This window comes from Zingiber officinale, chromosome 9B (assembly GCF_018446385.1).
Source record: "Zingiber officinale cultivar Zhangliang chromosome 9B, Zo_v1.1, whole genome shotgun sequence".
Lineage (NCBI taxonomy): Eukaryota > Viridiplantae > Streptophyta > Magnoliopsida > Zingiberales > Zingiberaceae > Zingiber > Zingiber officinale.
The window spans coordinates 17,567,404-17,581,069 of record NC_056003.1 but is presented as its reverse complement, the minus strand read 5'-3'; the positions used below and the strand labels follow the sequence as shown (position 1 = coordinate 17,581,069).

Below are 13,666 nucleotides of genomic sequence, written 5' to 3'. Positions count from 1 at the left end.
ATTGGTCTAACAAATTAAACACATCAAGTGAGTTTGTTGGACCTTATAGAACAAACATAAAGATTAGGCTTAGTGCCCTGACTAGATTGCTTAAGGTGGTCCATTCAAGTACACAAATCGAGAAGAGCAAACCAAGGTCAAGGCCAAGTAGATGTTGGTTCAATCGCTCCCAAAGTGATTGGGTTCTATCGAAAATGTTATAATAAATTTGTCTGTCTCTAATATGTGAATTTGATTGATATCAACGAAAGATGGTGTGAAATATATAATGGACTAGAAGTTTGATTTAAGATGGAGTAAGTTGGGTATTCAAATATATGGATGGATGTGTATTTTTTTTAAAAAATTTTATATAAAAAAGTGTGCTTTTGAAGATATAGATAATTAGAGGGGTGTTTTGCATGAATTAAAAGTTTAAAAAATATATCTGCGTTTTTCCAATTAAGCCCCTTTCTCTCTGGCTCATTGGGTCCGTGTGGTTTCACCATCTCGAAATCAGTCCCATTCAAGCCCACACCAAGATTTGAGTTCACGGCTGAGCCAAGCTCGTTCGCTGGGAAGTCTTTAAATGGGAGACCTTGTTTCCCTTGATGAGATGAGACGAGACTGAAGGGGAGAGAGCGAGGCGTTCTCGAGGTGGGTGGCGATGGAGCACTCTCCGCTTCCTCCTCCCCTCTTCCTCCTCCTTGTCTACTCACTCCTAGCACTCGCCTCGCTTCCCTTTGTCTCCTCGGACCAGAAGACTCCTCTCCGTGGTACGCTGCCTTCTTCGTGAATCCCGAAGCCAAAACACGCTTTCCCCCTGCCCTAGCAAAGCCGGGGAATGATCCCGACGTTTTCATTTCCAGTAGTCTTTTTTTTTTCTAAACATTCTCTGAAGATATCATATTTCTCTACCTATCTCTTGGATTATATCGTAACTTTTCTATGTTTCAATAATTAATATTGTCTATTCGAATGTGTCTAAAGTTTCTAAAGTAATAAGAGATAAAATTTAAAGAATATATTCGCAATAAGCTTAAGATGAGTTATCTTGTCATGGATTATTTATTTATTTGGAATATTGCCTCTGGACTTATTTTTCTTGGAGCTAACATTCGTTATATGTTAGAATTCTTTTCCATAGAGTTATGAGTTACCAAAAAAAAAGTTCCTCGCCTGTTTGATGCAGATATTAATTTGGAAAATCCAACTCTTGAATTTGGCACAACACTTTGTCAAAGGGTTCATGTGACTGGCATATCAAGGTTGAACCTTAAATTTTATGCCAGTGTTGTGCGCGTCAATTTGAAAATTGATGAAGTCACTCCTGACAGACTTCGTGAAAAGATACAAATATGCGTCCATAGGTCAGATTCCTTGACGATTATTTCACATGTTAATTCCGAAATATATTACAGATCATTGATTGTGCCTCTCCTAGACAATTTACTTATGAATTATTTCCCATATTTTGAATTATTTATAGAAATGTGTCTATGGGTCTATGTCAATGCAACGAGGAAGTCTGGGAATCTCTTCAACACGGTCAATGGAGTTCAGTGATCTCACCTTACGAAGATAGATATATTGACATTAATACTGATGATAAAATGTCTATTGCCTTGACAGTTTCTCTTGATGAAGGTTGAGCCATCTTTGCTAGCTTTGTTACTATTCATATGAACTTAAATAGATCTGAACTACATTTAGCTAATTGCCTACCTTCTTTTTTCTTTTTAAAATTTTTACTATTTGCAGAGTTTCAACAGTGGCGTCTATTTTTTCTTGGTCTTGGATTTGTCTTACTTCTAGTTGCCCCTATTATCAGCAGTTGGGTACCATTTTACTACAGTAGTTCTATGGCCTTGGGGGTTGTTCTCATTATCTTGATACTCCTATTTCAGGTATGAGATGGAATTGATGCTATTGGTGATAATTGATTATTTATAATTGGATGTTTTCACAAGTTCATGCCATATTTTCAATATCATGATTTTTGCAGGAAAGTACTATACTAGAGCTCCACTTTCTCAATCAAATAAACATTAGAATTGTCAGGCTTATAATAAATGTGGAAATTTGCTAGCTTTTAAGCCTCAGCTCAGACTTCAGTTATTGAACTCAGCTGGGTTGAATAGGAAATTAGATTCAATTTGACTGGACTGCCATAGGTTTAATCGAAGTAGATCAGTTTCAGTGAAGGTTTGAGCAGTTCATGCATTGTAATGGGTGTGAGGTTGGCTTTGGTGGTGTCTGAAACTAGACTATTGGATTTGGTGGAGTCGATACGTTGCTGGTTGAGGCAGAGAGAGTTAAATGAGCTTGTCTGAGGTGTCAATTAATCATTCTTCACAGCTCTGTGCTCCCCTCTTGTAGGCCTTAAAGGGAGAATCTGTCCTCCTTAGGGTCACTTGCCATGTAGACTGAGGCCCGATGTACAACTAGTTTTTCTTCATAAGATGGCCTTGTGCCAAGTAGGTTGAGTGAACATGTGCCATCTTTTAACTTTTTGAGCTTGCAACACTTGATTCAGTCCCTATTCACTTTGTTGGCCCTCTGAAATCACACAAATCTTCTATGGTTAATCTTACCCATAGCTATTGTCCCCTCGTTTACTTAATAATAATTTGATAGTATGATTTCAAAATTAGGCCCAAGCTCGCTACTAACAAAGCACAAACTAAATTTTCTATTGGTGCCTACTTAGCTTGACCTACTTCATTTTTATGTTTTTATTATATAACACATCTTATGCTTCACACATTTCTCTCTTTTAGAATAATAATAGTCACTGGATAGACTGATACTACCAACTGTACTATCAATTGTACTCCTATATTTGCTAGATTTCTGTTGTGTGAATTTGCCCAAAATTTTTTAGCCCTTTAAAAACCTTTTTTTTGTTTGGCATCACCGGAGTATACTATCAATTGCACTCCTATATCTGCTCAATTTCAGTTATTGTGTCTGGCTGCTTCATCATTGGTGGAAGCTTGTCAAACCCCCCTTAGCTGCTTTTCCTTCTATATAATTGGTTGTCCGATCTGACTAGATTTTGACTTCCTGTGGTAGCTTGAGTTGCATCATTTGCCATGACATATGTACTCTCTATCACTTGGGTATATGTCCCTTGAAGGGGTTTTCATATAAAAGTGTAGATCTTGTAATGAATCAATTAAGAATCAACTAATAAATTGGCAGGCTTGTTTTTAGCGCCATGTTGTTAATTTCATCTTTGTTGTAGGGGATGAAGTTACTACCTACTGGAAGGAAAAACATTCTATATATTACAATCTATGGATCTGTGGTATAAAGTTCTTTCCCTGTTTGTGTCTTGTTCATTATTTTATTAAAAGGTACTTTTTGAATAGAAGAGGGCTTGTATTATTTTTGTTATATGCAGCTTGGTCTTGGTTCATTTGTTGCACACTACTTTTCCATATTGGTTAATTCTCTGCTGGTTAGTTTTGGATTGAATGAAGAGTTGCACAATCCTGTAAGTGTTCCCATCTGTAATTCTGTTTTTGTGGAGAAGTTTCATTTTCATGTTTTAATAATTATTTTAATATTTTCACACTAAGTATTGGGTATTACTCTAATAAAATCTTCTTTGTTTATTTTGCACCACTTGCTGCTTATTAGGCAGATAGTTTAAATGGTGTTCCTAGGCCTTATTTGGAATGTGTCAATCAGGATACTTGGTTACTTATGTTATGTGCTTTTAGAAATACACTTGGCTTAAACATATATTGGCCTTAACAGACTTTAAAAGTTCCTGTTTTGGTTACATATATCTCTCAGCAACAATTTATGTAAATTTGAATTCAAAATTTTGCATATATTAGCCTAAATTAGTAAATATTATGTCTGACACTATGACCTATGTCACACCCAACAAGCTTTAGGCATGTAGATTCTAAATGTCCATGCATCTGTTTGTCAGAGTCACAAACCCTTTTTATGGTTATAGGTTCCATTATGTTGAATCTTACATCTTAAAACATCCTGTGTAACTTTGTACAGGTTTCAGTTTTTATAGTAGTGGGAATAGTCTTAGCAGGAGCTGCTTTAGGCTACTGGACTGTGAGAAAATTTGTTCTCTCTGATGATGGAAGTGTAGATGCTGGCATAGCTCAGTTTGTGAAGTGGGCAATGCGTTTAACAGGGGTGATATTTGTTTTGCAGGTATGGTATCCTCTTAACAATTTATGTAACTTATGATTGGTGTTTGATTTGTAGTGTTTCAATTCATATTATAAGCTGGTACTTAAATGACAATTTTAGGCCAGCTAATCCATTGCATAGTGCAGAGCCATGCGCCCAGGTCTAAGTGATCAACATTAAATTGTAACAAAAAAGGTGATTACGCTCACCTAGGCGCCCCTCAAAGTCCCTTCCTAGGTTATGTGAAGGGAGGTAAATCACGGGGTTAGCTTATAGTCGACTATCAAGTAGCTAGAGGGTGAAAGGAGTTTTTTTTCCCGAGGGCATGCACTTGTCGGAAATTGATCCCTGTCCTATTGTAATAAATTTGTCATCCTCTAACCAATTGAGCACTCCTGTGGGGGCTAGGCGATCAACATTAAAGTAATATCCAATAGAGTACTTAATTAATCAAAATAAATGAACAATAAAAGTAAACAAGTGATAATTGATAGGATTGTGAATGAATAGATGAGTAGGGTGTTCATCAACAAATTTTAATATTCAGCTTATTATTGTTTGATTGGTAAAAAAATGAACTACCTTGAAGAGTGATGAACTTGGTTCGTTAAGTTTCATGGAGTAAGTTCGTCAATAATTTGTAAACCTGGATATTTGTTTATCTAAAGCTCAATTTTCATGTTGTTTATTTAGTTTTGTATTCAAATATATAAAAATATAATTGTATTTTACAAATTTTAGAATTTCATATTACCTATTTGGTGTCAAAATACATAATATATTTCTTTTATTGTAGCAATGCCTTAACCAAATTACAAGGACAATAATGTCTCGAGAGAAGCTCAATAAAAGATTGAGCTCTATAACATTTTTAATAAATAAGCTTCAATAAGCTAGCATAGTTGTTAAAAGCGCTCGCTTAAGCGCAAAGCGAGGCGAAGCCTAAGAGGTTTAGGAAGCGAGCGCTTCGCGCAGAAGCGACAACAATCGCTTTGCGCAGAAGCGACAACAATCGCTTCGCAGAAGCATTCCTTTTTTATTTTTTATTTTATTTAAAGCCTTAATTAAACCTCTTTAAACCTTCGTCTCTTCGTCTGTTGCTGTTGCTTCTTCGCGTCTGCTGTTGTTGCTGCTTCTTCGATCACCTGCCTCTTCGTTTTGAGGTTAGCTCTTAGTTTTTGTTAATTCCTTAAGTTCGAGGCATCTTGGGATTTCTGCGTCGTCGGAGGCGTCCTATGCCGCTTCTGGCAGTGCTGGAGGCGTTGCGGGAAGCCTCCGTGGCGCCCGGGAGGCATCGTGGGATGCCTCCGACGGTGTTGGAGACACCTCCGGTGTCGCGGTCGTGAGTTGCAGAATCACGTTTTTTTTTTTTTTTTCCAAACTTTACATTTAATTTATTCAATCAACTCCAAATTTAAATAGGTAGTTCAAACCTCCTTTTAGAAAATCTAATTAATTTATCCCGATAAAATATATAAAAACATATTTAAAATAAAAAATTCTAATAAATTTATTAATTCATGAAAATTAAATTTAAATATATTTAAATAATTGTTTTAATAGATTTTATTAAATCACGAAAATCAAATTTAAATATATAGGAAAATTAAAATATAAAAAATTGATAAATTTTATCAAATTCATATAAATTTAATTTAAAGATATAAAAATAAATTAAAATTTTAAAAATCTAATAAATTTTTTAAATTTATATAAATCAGATTTAAATATACAAAAAAATATTTAAAATAAAACAAAAAATATATTTTAAAAAAATCTAATAAATTTTATTAATACATATAAATCAGATTTATATCTTGATAATTTATTTTTTACTGTTTTATATTTTTTTACTTATTGATTGTTTACTATTGATTACAGCGGTCTTGACTCTTGATTCATAACCATGTCAAATATAACAATTTCATCCACTCGAAAGGATATTGCTTGGAATTATGCAAAATGTTCGGATCCTAAAAATCCAAATATTGTCGGTTGTATTTTTTGCGGTAAAATAACAAATGGAGGAATTTATTGACACAAGCTACATTTAGTTGAGGGCAATACAAATGTGAAAGCATGTCCGAAATGTCCCGAGCATGTTAAAGAAGAAATTAGAGAGTTCATGCAAAAAAAAGAATAATTTGAAGAATCAAATGAATGATATTCCTCATTTTGATGATATTGATGATCGGGAAGATTTGGAAGAACATGAAGATGATTATCAAACTAAAGTGAAAGGGAAACAACCAATATTTGATCCAAGCATCCATCCTACAGTCCAAGGTAAAAAGTGTAAACAAACTGGACCTATGAATCTTTATTTTATGAAAGATGCTAATGAAATTGTCAAACAAAGGTGTGCAAAAAAAAGGACAATTTGATGAAAAGGAAAAGAAGCTAAGAGATAATGCAGTTGAGAAATTTGTAAGATGGATGTATGATGCTGAAATTCCTTTCAATGTTGTTAAATATGATTCTTTTGAGCCTTGTATTGAAGCTATTGGATAATTTGGATCGGGGACGAAACCTCCATCATATCATAAAGTGAGAGTTAAGTATTTGAAGAAGTTGGTAAATACAAACTTGCTTCTCAAATTCCATGAAGAAGATCATGTTAAATTTGGGTGCACAATCATGGCAGATGGATGGACGGATAAAAAGGGTAGGACTCTTATAAATTTTTTGGTGAATGGTCCCAAAAAAAGCATATTTGTTGAATCAGTTGATGCTTCAGGCTATTCGCATTACTTTCTAAATTTGTTATCGCATTGGAGAAAAAAATATGGTCCAGATAATGCAAGTTGCAATGTCAATGTAGGTAATATTTTAAATTTTGGTTACTTCCAATTAATAATTGGATCATATTTTTAATTCTTTTGTACTAATTTTGTTTTTCAGGTCGTGTTTTGGAAAATCGATTTCCACACTTGTATTGGACTCCCTATGCAGTTCATTGTTTAGATTTGTTCTCGAGGATATATTCAAAATTTCTCATCTCAGAAAATTGCATGAATGAGTGCTGATGGTGAATGATTATATTTACAACAGACCATAAGTATTGAGCATGATGAGAGAGTTTATTAGACGGAGACATAGTAAGAACTACAAAAACACATTTCGCAACCGCTTTTTTTTTTACTTTAAAGTGGTTTCATGTACAAACAAGCAAATCTAAGAAAGATATTTACATATGAAAAGTGAGCAAATAGTCGATTTTCTAGAGAGGCGGTTGGAAAACGTGTAGCAGAAGGGATATTGTTGCCTTCTTTTTGGAAAAATATGGTTTTTGAATTAAAAGTTGGCAGCCCATTAGTGACAGTATTGTCGAGGGTAAACGGTGAAAAAATGTCTCCTATGGGTTATTATTATGAGTTAATGGACAGGGCCAAAGAAGCTATTGTTCCGTCATTTAAAAATGATGAAGAGAAAATATCGTAGCGTTTTTTGAATACATTGACACAAGATGGAACACGTTCAACTCCATCGACCTTTGCACGCAGCTGGATATTTCTTGAATCCACAGTGTTTTTACTCAAACCCTGACATAGAAAATGATACAGAAGTGATGGAGGGTTTGTACAAATGCATATCTAGATTGTTGAGAGGTGAGGATTTACAAGATAAGATCACAAATCAATTGGAAAAATACAAGAAAGTAGAACTTTTTGGTTTGCCAATAGCTATCGGACAAAGAACTTCAAAATCACCAGATAAAGTTATAAATAATATATTGTGCAATATCAATATTGGATGGTAATAAAGTTAATCTTATAATTTATATGTTTTTGTATTTCAAGTTGATTGGTGATCTTCTTATGGTGCATTAAAAACATTTGCAATGAAGATTTTAAACCTCACATGCTCTTCTTCATGCTGTGAACGTAATTGAAGTGTTTTTAAATATGTAAGTTGAAGTTTTTTTAATACATATTAAAATTTATATTATGGACTTAATCTTTTGCTTTTTAATTTTTTTAGATACATTCTAAGAAAAGAAATAGGTTGTCTCAACAACGATTGAATGATTTAGTATATATCAAGTACAACAGAGCTTTGAGGCGAAGATATGACATGTGAAATAAGATTGATCTTATTACTTTGTTCGAGATAGATGATAGTAATGAATGGTTGTTAGGAAAATTGGATGACAGTGATAAAGACAATGATAATGATTTTGTCTATGAAGGTGAAGATTTGCGTTGGAGTGATGTAGCACGAACATTTGGGGTTGGTGAAAGTGCATATGACTTTTGATCTCGAAATGCGTCTTCTTTAAAAGGAGCATCATCATCTGCTTCAGCAAAAAGAAAGGAATTTTCAATTTAAACTAGTCTTGTAGATAAAGAGATTAACCTTAATGATGAAATTGAAAAAAAAGATACCGATGGATACAAATCAAGCGATGGAGCTGATGATGACGTAGATTTGGACAATGAAGATGAAGAAAATGATCATTTTGATATTTGATATTTTATCTATCACATTTTCAAAGACTTTTGATTTTTTTTTTGAGTTTTTTGAATAATCTACAGCTTTATCAAAGAATATTTTATTTATGGTTATTTGGATTTTTAAAGATATTTTCAAAGACTTTTAATAAATATAATAGTCCTTTTGTTTATTACGTTTTTTTTTTTCTGTAAAGCCCGCGCTTCGCCTTGTGCTTTAAGCCCCAAGACCCTTGAGTTCTTCTTTGCGCCTTGCACTTTTGACAACTATGTAAGCTTAGATAAGAAGAGTAAACAAGCTTGAACATAATCAAAGTTAACTTGTTGACTGCAGTAATAATTGAAAAGCAAAGAAATAAAAACAACAAAACACAGCATATTTGTTGGATCCAATTTAAAATGAACATAACCAAATGTCTTAAAATAATAAACCAAAAAGAAAACTGCAAGCACGTTAGGAAACAATATAATAATGAGGTGATAGAATAAATTATGCTTGTGCTGTGAGAAGGATAGAATTACACTCTAGACTTGTAGAAGAGGATAAATATGTGAATATATATATATATATATATATATAATGCCCCAATTAAAAATGGGGAAATAGGAAAGAGAAGTTGATGGAGAAGAAGATATGTTTTGATGTGAGAAAAAAATTAAAGAAAATAGTGGTAAGAGAGGATAAGCTGCAAAGCAATCTACAGAAAAAAAAACAAACTAAATTAAAGTCGAGATTAAATGAAGAAAATTCTACCAATAGAAGAGAAGAATAGACAAGAGAAAATGGCAAAGACAGAGAGAAAAGGAGGAACATGATTGAAAGGTTGGAATGATTGTATGGAATTACATAATCAAAGTTTTAAAGTTCTTATCCACTTAAACGATAGATGGGTTACATAATACATGTGCAACATATATAAGCACAATTGCAAGAATATATGGTCCTATTAAATAATTTTCTAAAATTAATCACTCAAAATAAATTTAATAGCTGTGGAGAATTTATGCAACACCAAATCGAATCTTTAAATCACATTGAAGATTGAAGCAAAATTAATGAAGTAAAAGAAAATAACTTGCGATAGAGAAGTGAAATGCAAATTCTTATTGATTGAAACAAGACAATCAAGACAATTAGAGGGACTTTTTTTAATAGAGCCTACCCTAATGAAAACTAGGAAACAAATAATATAAATCAAAAAATCTTACCAGACCATATTTGAGAATACAATTATTCCTAATTAACTACCAAAAAGAAAAAAAAAAATATGACAACCCTGAATTACGAAACATTTTTCTCCAAATGATAAAAATCTCTCTTTAAATTAAATTTGAAGATGCACCAATTTTAATATATTCTCTAATTATTGCCTTAATTAAATCTTAAATTATTCTCTAATTTATATCTAATATTGTTTCTTTTAATACGCTATTAATTTCCTTCTATCCATTATTCTCCCCCACTTAGGAGAACTCGAGTACAAGTGAATTGTTTTCTGTTTTTGGGTTGTCGCTTCTAAGTACAGGGAATAATTGTTTTACTAACTTTGCTTCATTTTTGTTGTCTTTGAGCGTCTCTTCTCTGAGTAACAAATCAATGCACTTTCCTCTTACAACGCCTTGACTTTATGCTATTCATTTTTGGCCACTCATTCTAAAATAAGCAAACATACAAGTTTGTATAGGATGAAAATGTTGGATGTGAGGTAGTTAATGGTGAGGATGAATCTACACAACGTGATAGAGTTAACATATGAAGGTGAACAAATTCCTCTTGACAAATTAGCATATTTTCCAATTTTAAAATTGAATTTGTGTTTAGATAAGTTAGAAAGATAAATAAATAAGCATTGTAATTATTTTTTCTTATAATATGGTCGAATAAATTAGATACCAAGAATATGAATGCATTTAAAGTAGACACGATGAGGAAATTAAATCCATAAATGTAGTTATCGTATTACTAAGTGCTTTATAATAAACATTACTCAGAACAATTTTTTCTAGTATCGATAGATATAACTCTCATATACAAAGTGGAACTCTCAATTTGGTAGATATAAACAAAATTTAATTAAGTATAATGAACATTGTGGTCATAATTAATTATGAAGGAATCATGCCAAATAATTTGTAAATTTTTAAGTTGATATGCATTAGTAGTTAAAGATGTTGATGATCGAACACACTAGGTGTCACCGTTTGTAGTTTGGAGGCAAAGGTGTCTTAGACGATTATTGAATTTAAGTGGAGAGGAGTCAACTATAGTGCAAAAGAATGTGTCATGGTCAAGTGATATAATCTTTGAGAATTTTACTCTATATTAAATTCTCTCCTAGTCTTGCCAATCCTGAACGATAACTGAATCAACATTAATGCTACTGTAGAATTTAGTAATTTAGTATGTTTAGCGACAAATAGTTGATTTAAAAAAGTAGGTATGCATAGAACCAAACCAACTTGTAAAGATGGTTGAGGGACTAAACGAGCATTCATTCGTAAGATGATATGTAGGTTTTAAATGCAAAGAGAAGGGAGATATTATTAGACATGCTTAAGGCTTTAAACTCTGAACTTGAAGTTTGAGTGGTGCAAGCAATAGGATGACCTCCAAGAACTAATGAATGTTGAAACTAATTGAGATGTAAGTTGTATACTGAGCAACTTGCCACTGAAGAAAGTCTCTCTACTTGTCAATTTATATATCGATGGTATGCCCGTGTTGAAAGCTTTACCATCAAAAAACCATTCCAAGAAGGTGAATTTTTTTTTCCATAAATTGGAGGTTTCACAATTCTGGATCACTGAGATATGGAAATTAAGGCTTAGCATATCAGCAATAATAGGTGCTAGAAATCTGGAACAGCACTAGTCTGATCATTTTTACAAGATTGGAGATCCTTGTTGCTGTCACTACCAGAGATAACCTGATGAAGAAATATTATTCTCACTGTTCAGGAGCAAATCTGGTCATATTCACAGCACTCTGCAGTGAAGTAAATAATCAAACTAATTTGGGACCAGCATTTGTAACTGAAATTGGTATAACGAACAGTGGAATCTGCAGGGTTGCAGAATAGGAATCTGATGAAGAATTGCAGAAGTGAACTGTTATGAATAATCCTTGTTAAGCAGAATACAGAACTTTTCTCAAAGAATTATGATATCTGCACTACACAGAGAATGAGAAATTGTAAACTGCTGGAGAGGAGGTTGCTTTCCTGTTTTTGGATGAGAAGGAAGCAGAATTGGCAGATAGATGGACTTGATGCAAGACATAAGCTTACAGCTACAAAGAGTCAACATGCAGAGAGAATCATGCAGTGGAAGACTCAATGTGGAAAATTTGCTAGTTGAAGTCAGGCTTGTGTGAAACACATGCTCATTGGGGAAATTAATTATTAGGGTTCTTTCCCCTTGGCAGTCCCAACCATATTGTTATAGATTACACATTATTAGTTTTTTATGTATATGCCCCTCAGGTTGGTTTACTTACACTTAATCCCTGTTCTATTTTGCACTTTAATAGTCATTCAGATGTGTGGTGTAACCAGAAAAATAATAATAATACGCCCTTTTAACTTTCTAGCTGGTAAATGAACTTGGTTTCCTCTCTGTCTTATGTTGTTTTTTTATCATTATTTGCTATCTTAATAATATGTTTGACTGGCTGATCCTGTTCTCTCTTTTACCAGCTAGTTTCCATGTGGTTCCATTTTCCTGTTAACATTTTAGTAACATTTTTACCACATTATGTTGTCTTTTTCTTTGTAGAGCACTCTTGATATTCCTTTGGCATTGGTCTCACTAGCTGTCTTTTGGAATTTCTGCTCTCTTTTTAATTCAAAGATATGGTGAGTTCTTCGTGGCTTTGCTATTATTAGTCTACGTTTACTTCTTTTGCATCCAGTAAATAGTTTTTTTTCTTCAGGCGGCACACATCAAAAAAGAATGGAAGTGCATTGCAGCAAAACACATCGTCCCATAGGCAAGCTGAATTTTTGACTCCTACATCTAAGAAGATGACAAGAGTACTTTGGGCAAGCTCAAGTCCATACACCTTATCTTCGCCGCCAATAAGAGGTTTGAACATGTTCGCTTGTGGAACTTATTTTTCTATGCACATTAATGGAATTTGGAAAAATAATTGGTTATTATCAAGCAATCTTAACTGGCTGAATCATATGTTGGACAAATTATATTTATGTGCATTACACTAAAAGATCTGTTTCTGATTTTGTGTGCCCTCCATTTCTCCAAGGGCTACGTCAGTGGTGTTTTGACTGGCATAATTTTGCTCACAATAACACTTTCATCAGTGGCGATTCTACTGGTTTGTCATTCACCAACTAAGTATTGCTTTCATATATGTATTACAGGAAAGAGCTATTCATCACTAGCTAAACGAGCAAAGCAGCAAAACAATCACTACTACTCAACCTATCACAAGATACCAGCAAAAAAGTTTACAAAAGAAGAATGGGAAAATCTTACTCGCGAGTCAACTAAGGTTGCGCTGCAAGAATGGGCTTCAACTCCTGAAGTGGCCAAATGGATTGCTGATAATGCTAACCGGATGCGACTAGACCAAGGGAATAGCTGCTCCACTGACACAACAGAGAGCTCATCAGATTCATCTGAAGAGACCATAGAGAACGACAGTAGATTAAGCTTCTTCAAATGGTTATGAGCTTGCAGTATCTATTGCATGGTAGTGTTGAGAGGCTTTAGTTTAGGTAACAGCTAATTTTGCAATACTCAATCCTTTTGGTTAGCAGGAGTTATGCAAAAAAGAAAAGGATGCCCGGATTTTATCGGAATAGGGTTTTTTTAGTCTGAATCATATGGCTTCGTTGTTATTTGTTGCACATATTATGCCAATTAAATGGTGCTCTTTTGTCAAGATAAAAACAAAAAGAGATCCTTTTAACGATAGTTAAAAAGGAGCACATATAGTATTTTAGGATTTTAAAATTAATTTTATTATTCAAATTTCTATTAAAAATATTTTTTATATTATTTAGTTCTTTCATCAAAAGGGCTTGGTATTTTTGTCAGATGAGTGTCTG

At 33.4% G+C, this 13,666-nt stretch overlaps 1 protein-coding gene across 2 annotated transcripts; it reads left to right on the top strand.

The window, feature by feature from the left end:
• Nucleotides 1-586: 586 nt before the first annotated feature.
• On the top strand, nt 587-13,417 carry LOC122023574. 2 transcript variants are annotated; one of them, XM_042581748.1, is made up of 10 exons: nt 587-755; nt 1,172-1,349; nt 1,469-1,626; nt 1,741-1,886; nt 3,236-3,289; nt 3,386-3,478; nt 4,006-4,167; nt 12,372-12,451; nt 12,529-12,680; nt 12,977-13,417. In XM_042581748.1, the coding sequence occupies exons 1-10, from the start codon at nt 647-649 to the stop codon at nt 13,285-13,287; spliced, it is 1,443 nt and encodes a 480-aa protein (XP_042437682.1). In that variant the 5' UTR covers nt 587-646; the 3' UTR covers nt 13,288-13,417. The 2 variants fall into 2 exon arrangements, with proteins under 2 accessions (XP_042437682.1, XP_042437681.1); XM_042581747.1 differs by having other exon boundaries at nt 3,227-3,289.
• The last annotated feature ends 249 nt before the right edge of the window (nt 13,418-13,666 follow it).